Source organism: Leucoraja erinacea, chromosome 8 (assembly GCF_028641065.1).
Source record: "Leucoraja erinacea ecotype New England chromosome 8, Leri_hhj_1, whole genome shotgun sequence".
NCBI classification, from domain to species: domain Eukaryota; kingdom Metazoa; phylum Chordata; class Chondrichthyes; order Rajiformes; family Rajidae; genus Leucoraja; species Leucoraja erinaceus.
Window position 1 is genome coordinate 28,724,279 of NC_073384.1, and position 13,705 is coordinate 28,737,983.

The window sequence follows — 13,705 nt, forward strand, 5'->3', positions numbered from 1 at the left end:
GAAACTGAAATAAAGCAAATTATATTAAAACCAAAAAATGTTCCTACACATTAATTTAGCCATAATCTTAGTGGCTGTCCAACGTTATCTCAGCATGGCTATTTCCATTTTTACTGAAAGCATGATTATAGTTTAAAGGAGATTACCAAAGTATGGGCATATTATTTATTATACAAGATACAAGATACATTTAATTGTCATTTGGACCCCTTGAGGTCCAAACGAAATGCCGTTTCTGCAGCCATACATTACAGACACATAGACCCAAGACACAACATAATTTACATAAACATCCATCACATTGCTGTGATGGCAAGGCAGAGTCAAAGTAAAGCCCCCGGCTGGCGATGGCGATTGTCCTCTCCCACTGCACGCTCTCCCCCCCCCGGCGTGCGCTCCCCCCCCCCCCCCCCCCCCCCAGATGTCTTCAGAGTCGGGGGAAAGAGTCAAAGCCCCCGGCTGGCGATGGCGATCCGACTGTCCCGCGCAGCAGCATTAAAGCCACGCGGGTGGTGCGTCGGTCCCCGCACTCCTCTAGAGGCGCTGCACTGGCAGCAGCCTCTGCCTACAGGTTCTTGATGTTAGAGCCCCCGGCGTGCGTGCGCTCCATTTCGCTGCCCCGCCGACGGCGGATCTACAGCCTGTCTGTATTTCTGTTCTTTTTTAAATTATTTTTAGTTAGTCCAACTTTTTGTATTGGGGGAAACTTAACTTTTTTATGTGGGGGGGGGGTAGGGTAGGGGGAAACACTATTTCTCCGAGCCGCGGAGTCACCGGGGGTCGCCGTTGGAGCTCGTTGCTCCAACATCGAGGAGCTGGTGCGGAGAGCTTCCAACGCTCCAGGGAGCTGGGGCTTCAAGGGTCTCCAGCAGCCCCCCGCAACCTCGGGGAAGCGGGGTAAGTCCGCCTGTTCCACGCCGCTGAGAGCCCGCAGCTGAAACACCCCGGCGAGCGGAACATCGGGCCGCCCGTAGCGGCAACTGCTCCCTCCACGGGGAACAGTGGAGGAAGAAGACGACGGTGCTCCCGTGGGAAACATTGATTGCTTGTGGGGATTTTTATGTTAACCCTATAGGTCAATAGCAGGTGCTATCCATCAGGCTGTGCTCTCCAATTTGTTTTGGACTATCCTGGTTACCCCAAGATAACGGAAACCTGACAGGCAGCTGTTCTGTCAGTTGTTTCCCCCCCCACCTTGGCCCCCCACACACACCCCCCAACAAAAAATAACAAAAACTACATAAAAACATAGACAGAAAATAATAAAACACAGACCAGAGGCTCCTCCAAGTCGCGCCGCCCAACAATCATCACCAACATGCTCCAGCTAGACCTGTAAGACCTCCATCTACTTAAGGCCAAATTAGCAAAGTAGAGACTGGATCTACTTATTTTCATTGGCAGACCAAAGTAACAAGATCAATTGGATTTATTTGTAATATGAATACTTCTTTTTACATTTTATGTGAAAAAAGTAAATCGAAAAAGTAAATATATATGGAAAATTGTATGTGTGAATCTGCTTTACAGCATTTGAATATAAAGCATGCATTGCAGAAATTGTGATATTGTGTGCTTTTAGAAACATAGAAAATAGGTGCTGCATTTTTACTGCCGTAACAAGTAAAAAGATAATAAATACCCTTTGAAATGGAGAAATTTACTTTTGCTAATAACTAACTTTGATTCCCAAGGTTTTTTTGAAAACTGGAACCCAGTGAATCTAGTCGCAATAATAGCCTTTCTAAACTGGACATTCCAGTGAATACACATAATTGACACACAAGTATAGCAGCAGCTATGCTAGGATACAGATTAAATTAATAGACTAGTAAACCAGACACACATATTCAAATTCAATAACATCAGATGGAGAATTTAATTTCAGTTAATTAAATATTACTGGATTTTTTTAAGGAAAATCTCACAAATGGAGACAGGAAAATATTATTGTAGCGTTAAAAATCCATCCAGTTCACTAATGGTCTTTCGGGAAGAAGGTCCTACATCCATGCTCTGGTTTGTTTAAATGTGACTCTTTGATTCACAATAATGTGGGCTTTATACACGCTCCCTTGTAAGCCGATAACAAATATATATCCACACTAATTGAGGTCTGCCAATAAAATAAGTAGATCCAGTTGCAAGGGAAAGTAGAGAGGTCCAGGTCTTGGAGCTTGGTGATATTGTTTGGAGGAGATGGTTGTGTTGAACGCCAAGCTACAACTGACAAACAGCTGCCTGATATAGGCTCTTGTGGTATCCAGATAGTCCAAAACAAATTGGAGAGCCAGTGAGATAGCACCTGCTATTGACCTGTTGTGGAAATAAGCAAATTGACACAGATCCAGGTCATTTCTGAGGCATACACTTCAGAATTCTTTATGCTACTACCATCAGCAGTTGTATCATCAATGAAGATAAGTGAGCCAGTACCTTCAGCAGCCATACATGCCCAGACCATAACACCCCCACCACCGTCTTTCAAAGAATAGGTGGTATGCTTTGGTTCTTGACAGTTCCTTCTCTCCTCCATACTTTGCTCTTTACTCTGATATGTTAATCTTCATCTCATCTGTCCACAAGACTTTTTTCCAGAACTGTGTTTGCTCTTTTAAGTAGTTCTTGGCAAACTGTAACCTGACCATCCTATTTTTGCGGCTAACCAGTGGTTTACATCTGGCAGTGTAGCCTCTGTATTTCTGTTCATGAAGTCTTCTGCGGACTGTGGTCATTGACAAATCCACACCTGACTCCTGAAGAGTGTTTCTGATCTGGTGGACAGGTGTTTGGGGATTTTTCTTTATTATAGAAATAATTCTTCTGTCATCAGCTGTGGAAGTCTTCCTTGGCCTGCCAGTCCCTTTGCGATTAGTAAGCACACCAGTGCTCTCTTTCTTCTTAATGATGTTCCAAACAGTTGATTTTGGTAAGCTTACGGTTTGGCTGATGGCTCTAACAGTTTTATTCTTGTATCTCAGTCTCATAATGGCTTATTTGACTTTCATTGGCACAACTTTGGTCATCATGTTGATAAACAGCAATAAAAGTTTCCAAAGATGATGGAAAGACTGGAGGAAAGACCAGGTGTTGAGAGCTCTCTTATACCTGCATTAAGGAGGCATTTAAACACACCTGAGTAATTACAAACACCTGTGAAGCCTTGTGTCCCAAATATGATGGTGCCCTGAAATGGGGGAACTATGTATAAACATAGCTGTAATTTCTACATGGTGAAACAAAAATGTATAAAAATACCCTTTAATAAAATCTGACTGCATTTTAACCACATGTGATTTTTTCTATTACAAATCTGAAATTGTGGAGTACAGAGGCAAATAAATAAATAATGGTTCTTTGTCCAAAACATTGTGGAGGGCACTGGACCTGCCAGACTGGACCAGCAATGTGGTGGAAGAACAAGTATAAAGAAAAAAAATCTACCTTGTCATCACCAATCTATATGTTGTAGATTACTGTCGCATACTGAAATCTTTATCGAAATTAAGACCGTTTCATACTGAAGACATTATTTATCTTGTTCTATGGGATTATCACAAAGCTAAATCATATACATTCAGAATAGATATTGCAGCTCCTATATGGACTTTCATGAGACACATCAGATCATCAGTAGCAATAAGATTGTATACTTTCATAATGGCACAGCATACTTCTATTACATTTCATTACAAATTAGCCAGGGGATACCCTGGTTCATTGAAGCATGCTGAATTCAGGCAGAACATGAGTACTTAAAAATGAAGAAATTAGTGAAGCTATCACACAGGACTACTTGTATCATAAACGGCGCAAATAGCATTTTATATATTGAGCTTAACTTCTCCATGGCCAACGTATATAATCTGTACTACCAAATCTGGTCATAAATTGTAGTGGACAATTAAATAACTAATAGGAGAGGGAGGATCTATCAATATTGACAAAGCACTTAAGATAAAAAATCAAAGTTTAAAAGTATTTGCAACCATCTATGAAAAAAGTAGTGAGCAGAAGACTTATCTTGACCTCATGATCGCCCCTCCCCACGACCAGCAATTTGATTGGTTTCACACAAGGTCAACAACTGGTGCACCAGACACTGAAAAGACTGAAACTTTGACAGCATCCTGGCACGAGGTTGAAATCTTGTGCTCTCTAGAACAAGATATGCACCCTAATCTCTTTACCACTTCAGCTACAATACTGGTATCTATATACACAGTAAAATATTGCCCAGAAATGTCGTTCACAAAAAGTAGGAGAAATTCAATCCAGTTCCATCAAGCTACTCTCGACCTCTTAAAGGCAAAGCATACCTGGTTCCTTTGATCAAGACTTGCTTTAATGTTCCTCTGGGCCGCTGTATGAGCAGAGGAATTTTGCCCAAGAGAATTCACTGTGCAATGGTAGGCAGCGGGCAATATTTTCATCCTGAGAATGGACAAAACTCTGATCAACCTGGGCCTGGAAGTATGAGTATTAGGAGCTGGGAAATGCAACTGTCCGAGTTTGTTTGAAATCTTACATCATTATTATCTTTCCTTCACAAAGTTGGATCAAAGCTGAGGACTACCCAGCAAAAAGGTGGGTGTTAAGTTGACCAAGCCATCTCTAGTGGGCCATTTAGGGTAAGTGATACATCTTGGTACAGAACATGCTTGAATTAATGAAAATAATAACATAAATGGCAGAACAGGGATAACCTAGTTTCAATTTGTTCATGCAATAATTTATTTTCTCCTATAGAAGAATAATCAGTATTCTTAGGCGGGTTCTCAAGCACTGGTGTCACTAATGCTCCCATTCAACTACTGGTAAGTGGAGGAAGGGGGGGCGCCAGTGGTGGTGGGAACAGCGCAGCGGATCTCGCGATATTTCTTCCCGGTGAGGCAGCGCGCGGGGGGGGGGGGGGGGGGGGGGGGGGGGGGGAGGGGGAGAGAACTCTCCAGTAACGGACGAGCCGCGAGACGCGTCGCCCGTGACGTCAGGAGTTTTCCTCTCAAAGTCAACAAGAACAAGAAGCAGCTGGAGTTTCAATGTGAAACAATTAGAAATACAGCAATATTTATTTATTTGTTTTAAACAATACCAATCATCCTCAGTAACAGCAGCCGAGCCGCGCCGCCCGAAGGATAGCCACGCAGCGGATTAGTCGGTCGGTGGGTGGGTGAGCGAGCCGGCCGGCGGTAAACTGAGCCTGAAGGTAGGCGAGTAGGATGGAGATGTCTGGATGGCAATGTCTGGATGGCATGGGAGATGGACGGCGGGTAGCCGCCGGCGGCCCACCGTGGCCTGGCCCGTTACCTCACTACAACCTCCACCCCACCCTTTTCCCCTCTTCCGCAGAGCACATTTTTGATTATGATTATATATAGAGTGGGAGACTTTGTATTCGGGAGGGGAGGAGGAGGGGGGCGACAAGGAGGGGGTGGGGAAGGTGGAACAGGAGGAGGGGTTTATGTCTGTGGCCTAATGTAGATCGGTCCTCTCCATCACCATAACTACAACTAACTAACCCCAATAACTTTGGAGCACAATTGCTCTGGAGGGGGGCAGCAATAACTCTTAATTTGTTGATGTTGCGTTGCAGTTTGGAATACTTTTTTTTTAGGCAAATGCAATTTAATGAATGAAAAGACGAGGTGGTTGTAGTGATGTACAATAGCCGATTTTGACTAAGATCCTGTAACCATAGGAAAAAACAGAATTTGCGAATTCAATGAAGAATAAATAAAGCATCGATTACTTGTTATCTACCAGACAGTCCTTTGCACTTTCCTTCAGTTTCACCCGACATGATTTTGTTAATGAGATGCCTCAGCACACCAGTCTAATTCAGCGACAGATTGATTTTGTATGAATTTATTTTTGTCAGTTTGGGGGTGGTAAGGTTGATGGCGAGAAGACACTTAAGATCGCTGAGTATTTTTGTTTGGATGTTTCAGTTTAATGTATTATCTCAAAAATGACATTCTTATTTGAAATATAAGTAAATGTTCTTGGGTGGAGGATGTTGGGTCTACCCAGCGTCTGCTGTAGGAATGTTATGTCTGGTACCAATGTTAATTAAAAAATATATTGAGCTAACAGCTCAAATGAAAGACGAGTAGGTTTGCTCGTTTAAATTATTGTAATACTGTATGAACTTGTCGTGCCACAATATAGGCTGAAGCTTAATTATTGGGCGATGAATACATCTCCAAAGAGCATCTAAATTAATAATTAAAGTCTTTTTTTGCTTTAAATTTAACTTTATGTACAGAAGAATCCTGCCGATATCTTATTGCAAATCGGTTATTTAAATATTTCTAATGATGTGCGGGAATATTGTGATTATATATCAAATACAGTATTTATTTTTGTAAAGTAACTGTTCGATATTAGATTAAAGTGAATCAAATTGAACGAAGTCCAGTAATGTAATCCTAAATTGCATGAAGGCCCATTTACGAAAATAGTATTTTCATTTTTTCCCTCTGGATAAGTATGTCACTGAAGTATCACAAGACTGAAATTGCGATATGATCGTTTAGTGCGTCATTGTTCGCGTTCAAATTGTGGTATTATTTTCCCTGACAGTGGTGTCTATCGGGTTGGAATTCGGCTTAAGGAAATACGGTGTGAAGGCAGAGCCAGTCCAAAAGACGACTTGCTCGGCTAGCTGGGGTCTGGGGGAAACCGCGGATATGAGCGATACAACTATTGTGAAGGAAGGATGGGTGCAAAAAAGAGGTAAGCTTGGCATTTTTCAGGTTATCAAATGGTATCGCTAATAAGAATGGAAATGGATTTTTAGAATGAATTAATGGAGGGTGGATTGCAGAAATGAGTACCCGAGTACTGTACAGTTTTTTGAGTATGCGAACGTTACGCGGCGTGGTTTCAACGCTGACGTAACCGGCATAATGCAACTCGGATTATTTTTTGATTTGGAATGTTTTGACCCATTACTTAAACAATGACTTCGATCAGGTTTTTAAAACTTGTTTTGAATCTCGTCAATTGCAGTTGCGGATTTATAATATAATCAAAATAGGAAACAGATCTGTTTACATGTTAGTTTTGGCTTGGGTCCATTGTTTCTTTAGTGTTCAGTTGGTTTAGTGGTAATGTTAGCAGTTGGTCCTTAGTGGCATGTGATCATAAAAATAGAGTAAGCGATTAGGGAGTTTGGAAATAACAAAACAATTTCCTGTTCATTTAAAATGACTATGCTCCCTGTGGAGGGTTGTGCATTGTTTAACATGGCATAAAAAATCTAGTATTATTTTAAAAATGGGAGTGTGTGATTTATTGTGGCCTTTGAAGAGGTAAACATCATTGACAAGGTAATGGTATGTAGGTTTGTTAGCAAGATTAATAACAATGCTTTATGGATGATATGTGCCAGTGTTCAATATTCTTCTTAAACGTTGATGAACTCATTTGACATGCAGAAGATGAGCTTGATTAGAAATGCTTTGTTTTATGTATTGGACAGCATTTTACTGTTTGTATTAACATGATTTGTCTGTTGTGCAGAATAGGGATTGATGATTGTGATATTCTTGTGGTTTAAAACTTTTTAGTTAAAAGTTTTTTAATTAATTAAAATCATTTGCAAGACTTTTATAACCCGTTTTAAGTATCCCACTTTTTCTTTTAGATTTCAACTGTTTACTGCTATTATGGAATGTGTGGCTGCAAGTCATGGAATTGTGAACTACTGTTGTAGAATTAATGTTTGTGGGATATGCAAGTAGAACTTCCTATTGCAGAAACAAACAGTCAGGAAATCGTGTCTTATTGATGTATCTATAAATAATAACTCTGGAGTAGCTAAAATGCTTTGAAATTCTGAACTGTAAGAACAAATTAGTTACAGCTGATTTCTTGCAGAAAAGGAAATGTAACTATTTTAAAAGATGCTTGCAATATAAATCAAGTGGAGGCATGTACATGACCATATTTAGGCCTAAAGTGTGATCCTAATATAAGTTCTTTGAAACATAATAATTCACAGTTAAGGGCCTGTCCCACTGCGGCGACCTAATTTGCGAGTTTAGAAGAGTTTGCACAGGACTCAAACTCGCAGTATGGTCAACGCGTGGTCCTAGGAGGTCCTATGCGGTCACTGGAACTCTCCTTCATGCTCGAGGGAAGATCCCGCATACTCGCAACCTCAGTTTGATCGAAGAAAAATTTTCCCCATGCTGAAAAGTTTTCCGCGAGTAAATATTGGTCGGCATGATTCTTTTAATCTCGTAGTGCTGCAGTGGAGTGGGGTCGCTAGGCAGTCGAGGTAGCCTTGGGCAATCTCCTTTGCTGACCGGGCATTTTAATTGGCTCATTGGAGTTTTCAGAACCAAGGAAAACCGACCGGTAAAGTTAAATGTCCGCTAAACTTTATCATGTTGTCTGGCTTCTTAAAAGCGTCTCCACTCCCTCTTTCTTCCCCCCCCCCCCCCCCCCCTCCCCCCAAGGACTTACCGTACATTATGCCAGCCGTCTTCTACCATCCTGTTCATCACGGTGTGAATTTCAGACAGCGCTCCCCTGCTTTCCCTGGCCCCTGCCTTTGCAATGTGTTTGTGTGTGTGTGTGTGTGTGTTGACAGTCGATCCAGCTCACGGTTTCATTGCTGATGGTTGATTCAGCTCGAGGTTTTTCAGGCGAATGCCCTCTAACTTGAAGGTCGAAGACAGTCGCTGAAAAGTCGCGTTAGTGGGACAGGCACTTTACTGTTAGTGCTTAATTGCTTAAACATTTGAGTCTTAAATCACATTGTAAGTTTGGAGTTATTATCTTTAATAGATTAATCTAGTTATTACCTCTAATAGATTAATCAGCAAATGTTTTAAATGTGATTTTTATTTTAAACTTATGCCATAATAATTTTAATTGATACATTGACTTTTGCAGCAATAAAACAGTTTGGCTCATCATTCCTGTGCCGGGACCTTGAAAGAACTATAAAAATTGCCTTGTGTTCTGTTCTTTTCCCTATATATATGTTGAAATAGGTTCTAATTTCCTTATGAAAGTAGATTAAATAACTTTTGGGAGGGAGATGGGGGGGAGAGGAAGGGAGTGGCGGGGAGAGGGGTGCGGTGGAAGGAGAGCAGAGGGGGGGTAAGGGGGGTAAAAGAGGAGGGGGAAGCGATTCCGGGTCTCTGGCAGCAACTTTATGGCCAATGTACTGCCCCATAGTCTTGAACTGAATTAAGACATACAGTAGCTGTAAAGGGGGACATAGCGTCACTTAGAGATTTAAGACTGAAAATGGATAGTTTCTCTTTTTAAGTAACCAAAGTTATCAACGTATAATTTTTGTGTGTGTTGGAAAGCAAAATATAACGGCACAGCTGGTAGACTTGCTGCCTCACACACCAGAGATCTGTGTTCGATCCTGTCCTCGGGCACTGTCTGTGTTGAATTTGCACATTCTCCCTGCAAGAATGTGGGTTTCCTCCCACATCCCAAAGCTTTGTAGGTTAAGTTGTATCTGTAAAATTGCCCCTAATGTGTAGGGAGTGGGTGAGGAAAGTGGGATAACAGAACTTGTGTGAAAGGGTAGACAAAAATGTTGGAGAAACTCAGCGGGTGAGGCAGCATTTATGGAGCGAAGGAAATAGGCGATGTTTTGGTCGAGACCCTTCTTCATATGAGGGTGGGGGGCGGGAAGAAGAAAGAAAGAGGCAGAGGAAGTGGATTGAGGGAGAGCTGGGAAGGGGAGGAGGAAACAGGGACTACCTGAAATTGGAGAAGTTAATGTTTATATCGCTGAGGTGTAAACTGCCCAAGCGAAATATTTACGGTGGGCCTCACTCTGGTCATGGAGGAGGCCTAGGACAGAAAGGTCAGATTAGGCACGGAAGGGGGAGTTGAAGTACTGAGCCTCCGGGAGTTCATGGTTGGTTATTGCAAACCGAGTGGAGGTGTTGGGCGAAGCGAACACCAAGCCTATGCTTGGTCTCACTGATGTAGAGCATCTGACACCTAGAGCAGCGGATGCTATATATGAGGTTGGAGGAGGGGCAGGTGAACCTCTGCCACACCTGGAAAGGCTGCTTGGGTCCTTGAATGGAGTCAAGGAGGGAGGTAAAGCGACATGTGTAGCATTTCCTGTGTTTGCAAGGGAAAGTGCTAGGAGAGGGGATGGTTTGGGTGGGAAGGGACGAGTTGACCAGGGAGTTACGGAGGGAGAGGTCTCTGCGGAAAGCCGACGGGAAGAGATGGGAAGATGTGGCCAGTGTTGGGATCCCGTTGGTAGACAAAAACGCTGGAGAAAATTAGCGGGTGAGGCAGCATCTATGGAGCAAAGGAATAGGCGATGTTTCGGGTCGAGATCCTTCTTCAGACTGATGTCGGGGGGGGGGGGGGGGGGGGGGGGGGGGGGGGGGCCATGGGGAAAAAGAAAGGAAGATGCGGAGACAGAAGAGTGTGGGAGAGCTGGGAATGGGAGGGAAGGAGGGAGAGAGCAGCGACTACCTGAAATTGGAGGCCAATGTTCATACTGCTGGGGTGTAAACTACCCAAGCAAAATATGAGGTGCTGTTCCTCCAATTTACGGTGGGCCTCGCTATGGCCAAGGAGGAGGCCCAGGACAGAAAGGTCGGATTCGGAATGGGATGGGGAGTTGAAGTGCTGAGCCACTAGGAGATCAGGCAGGTATTGCAAACTGAGTGGAGGTGTTGTGCGAAGCGATCGCTAAGCCTGCTCTTGGTCTCACCGAGGTTGACCATATGCTGAACAATCCAACCACATTTTTGTTTGGAAGTGGAAAGAAATAATAGAAATTTGCATTCATTGCAGCATGTAAAAAGAGTTGAGATAGTGTATTATAATTTTGCTGCATGTCATTATGGGATATATCATGTCTTGATTGGTGAATATGTTTAGTTTGTGACTTTATTTGAAGCAGAAAAAAATGTGAATGCTTCATTGAGCATAATTCCGACTGGTAATTACGTACTTCGTCCGAGCACATTATCGCACGCATCATGCAAGCCGTCTTAGATGACCACCTAAACTGTCATTTAGCAACCTAAAAAGCTGCCTGGCTAGCAACAGAGAAAAAAATTAAGTGAGAGCCCTGCAATAGGTGCAGGAGTAGGCCATTCGGCCCTTCGAGCCAGCACCGCCATTCACTGTGATCGTGGCTGATCATCCACAATCAGTACCCAGTTCCTGCCTTCTCTCCATATCCCCTGATCAGCTATCTTGAAGAGCTCTATCTAACTCTTCCTTGAAAGCATCCAGAGAATTGGCCTCCACTGCCTTCTGAGGCAGAGAATTCCACAGATTCACAACCCTCTGTATGAAAAAGATATTCCTCATCCCCGTTCTAAATGGCTTACCCCTTATTCTTAAACTGTGGCCCCTGGTTCTGGACTTCCCCAACATTGGGAACATGTTTCCTGCCTCTAGCATGTCCAAACCGTTAATAATCTTATGTTTCAATAAGATATCCTCTCATCCTTCCAAATTCCAGAGTATACAAGCCCAGCTGCTCCATTCTATCAACATATGACAGTCCTGCTATCTCGAGAATTGTCCTCATGAACCTACGCTGCACTCCCATCAATAGCAAGAATGTTTATCCACAAATTTGGAGGCCAAAACTGCACACAATACTCCAGGTGTGGTCTGAGGTGTAATTGAGTATAATTGAGAAAGTAATTGTCCTTGAAGATGGCAAAAAATTCCAATATGGCGCATTCAGACTGAAGAAGAGTTTTGGCCCGAAACGTTGCCTATTTCCTTCGCTCCATAGATGCTGCTGCACCCGCTGAGTTTCTCCAGCATTTTTGTGTACCTTCGATTTTCCAGCATCTGCAGTTCCTTCTTAAACACATGTATATTTATAAGATGCTTAGACCAAGGAAATTATGGGTACTCCAAACATCAGAAAAATGGATTGTGATCTTAATAATTGAATTAACTCTGCATTTTACTTATTTGCTAAGTTTGTTGGTTATAGCAAATTGGGGCTTTGGGAAAGGCAAGTTAAAATCATTTTAATTTATAGGGGCAAGATGCAGTTTTTTTCTGTATTTATGTGTAGGTAGAATATCCATTCATCAGTTCAGTGGAACTATTGTTCGTTGTAGTCCACTTTTGATAGGAAAAGTTAAGGGTGAAAAGGGAGTAGCTGTCATTAATTTCCCACTCGCTACAAAGTTCACAATTATCTGTAATGTTGTAAATGGCGAGAAGGGCTGTCTTGCAGTGCCAATAATGGTGCTTAAAGGTGGCAATTTTGAGCAAGCCTGTGGCTGTATTGAGGAGACCTGTTTAGGAATGAATTTTAATATTATGAGTGGACCCACTGCAGTTCGCTTACCACCACAACAGATCAACAATGGATGCGATCTCGCTGGCCCTCCACTCCGCACTGGACCACTTGGACAACAAAAACCCATATGTCAGGCTGTTATTCATCGATTACAGCTCGGCATTCAACACAATCATCCCCTCCAAACTGGTTACCAAACTCGCAGAACTGGGTCTCTGCGCATCCCTCTGCAACTGGATCCTCGACTTCCTCATCCACAGACCACAGTCTGTTCGTATTGGTGGAAATGTGTTAGCCTCGATAACAATGAGCACGGGAGCACCTCAAGGCTGCGTGCTCAGCCCCCTGCTGTACTCACTCTATACCCATGACTGCGTAGCCAATCACAGTGCGAACTCCATCATCAAGTTCACTGACGACACCACTGTTGTGGGACGTATTACTGATGGGGATGAGTCAGAATATAGAAGGGAGATCGAGCAACTGGCCATATGGTGCCAGCGCAATAACCTGGCCCTCAACACCAGCAAAACCAAGGAACTGATTGTGGACTTTGGAAGGAGTAGAAGGGGGACCCACAGCCCCATTTATATCAACGAGTCGATAGTTGAAAGGGTCAAGAACTTCAAATTCCTGGACGTGCACATCTCTGAAGATCTTTCCTGGTCCGAGAACACTAACGCAATTATCAAAAAAGCTCATCAGCGCCTCTACTTCCTGAGAAGATTACGAAGAGTCGGTTTGTCAAGGAAGACTCTTTCTAACTTCTACAGGTGCACAGTAGAGAGCATGCAGACCGGTTGCATCTTGGCTTGGTTTGGTAATTTGAGCGCCCTGGAGAGGAAAAGACTACAAAAAGTAGTAACCACTGCCCAGTCCATCATCGGCTCTGACCTTCCTTCAATCGAGGGGATTTATCGCAGTCGCTGCCTCAAAAAGGCTGGCAGTATCATCATCAAAGACCCACGCCACCCTGGCCACACATTCATCTCCCTGCTACCTTCAGGTAGAAGGTACAGGAGCCTGAAGACTGCACAACCAGGTTCAGAAATAGCTACTTCCCCACAGCCATCAGGCTATTAAACCTGGCTCAGACAAAACTCTGATTATTAATAACCACTTTCTGTTATTTGCACTTTATCAGTTTATTTATTCATGTGTGTATATATTTATATCATGGTATATGGACACATTTATCTGTTTTGTAGTAAATGCCTACTATTTTATATGTGCTTAAGCAAAGCAAGAATTTAATTGTCCTATACAGGGCCACATGACAATAAACTCACTTGAACTTGAGTTCGGCAGCCAGGTATCGGCTCTCTTGAGTGTTAGTGAATGAAAAATGGGAAACCAAATCAATTTTGAGGAAGACTGATGGAATTTACTTTAATTTAAAGCATTAAAGTTGCACTAACTTCAATT

General features: G+C 42.8%; 1 protein-coding gene across 4 annotated transcripts in view; it reads left to right on the forward strand.

The window, feature by feature from the left end:
• The first annotated feature begins 4,934 nt into the window (after positions 1 to 4,934).
• The window catches only part of LOC129699479 (RAC-gamma serine/threonine-protein kinase), a 356,110-nt gene continuing 347,339 nt past the window's right edge, over positions 4,935 to 13,705 (forward strand). For 2 of the 4 annotated variants that reach the window (XM_055639303.1, XM_055639304.1), the window contains exons 1-2: positions 4,935 to 5,206; positions 6,583 to 6,735. In XM_055639303.1, coding sequence (XP_055495278.1) covers positions 6,690 to 6,735 — 46 coding nt within the window. In that variant the 5' untranslated portion in view covers positions 4,935 to 5,206; positions 6,583 to 6,689. Of the gene's footprint in view, positions 5,207 to 6,582; positions 6,736 to 13,705 lie in introns of those variants that run through there. The other 2 variants (XM_055639302.1, XM_055639306.1) reach the window with 2 other exon arrangements.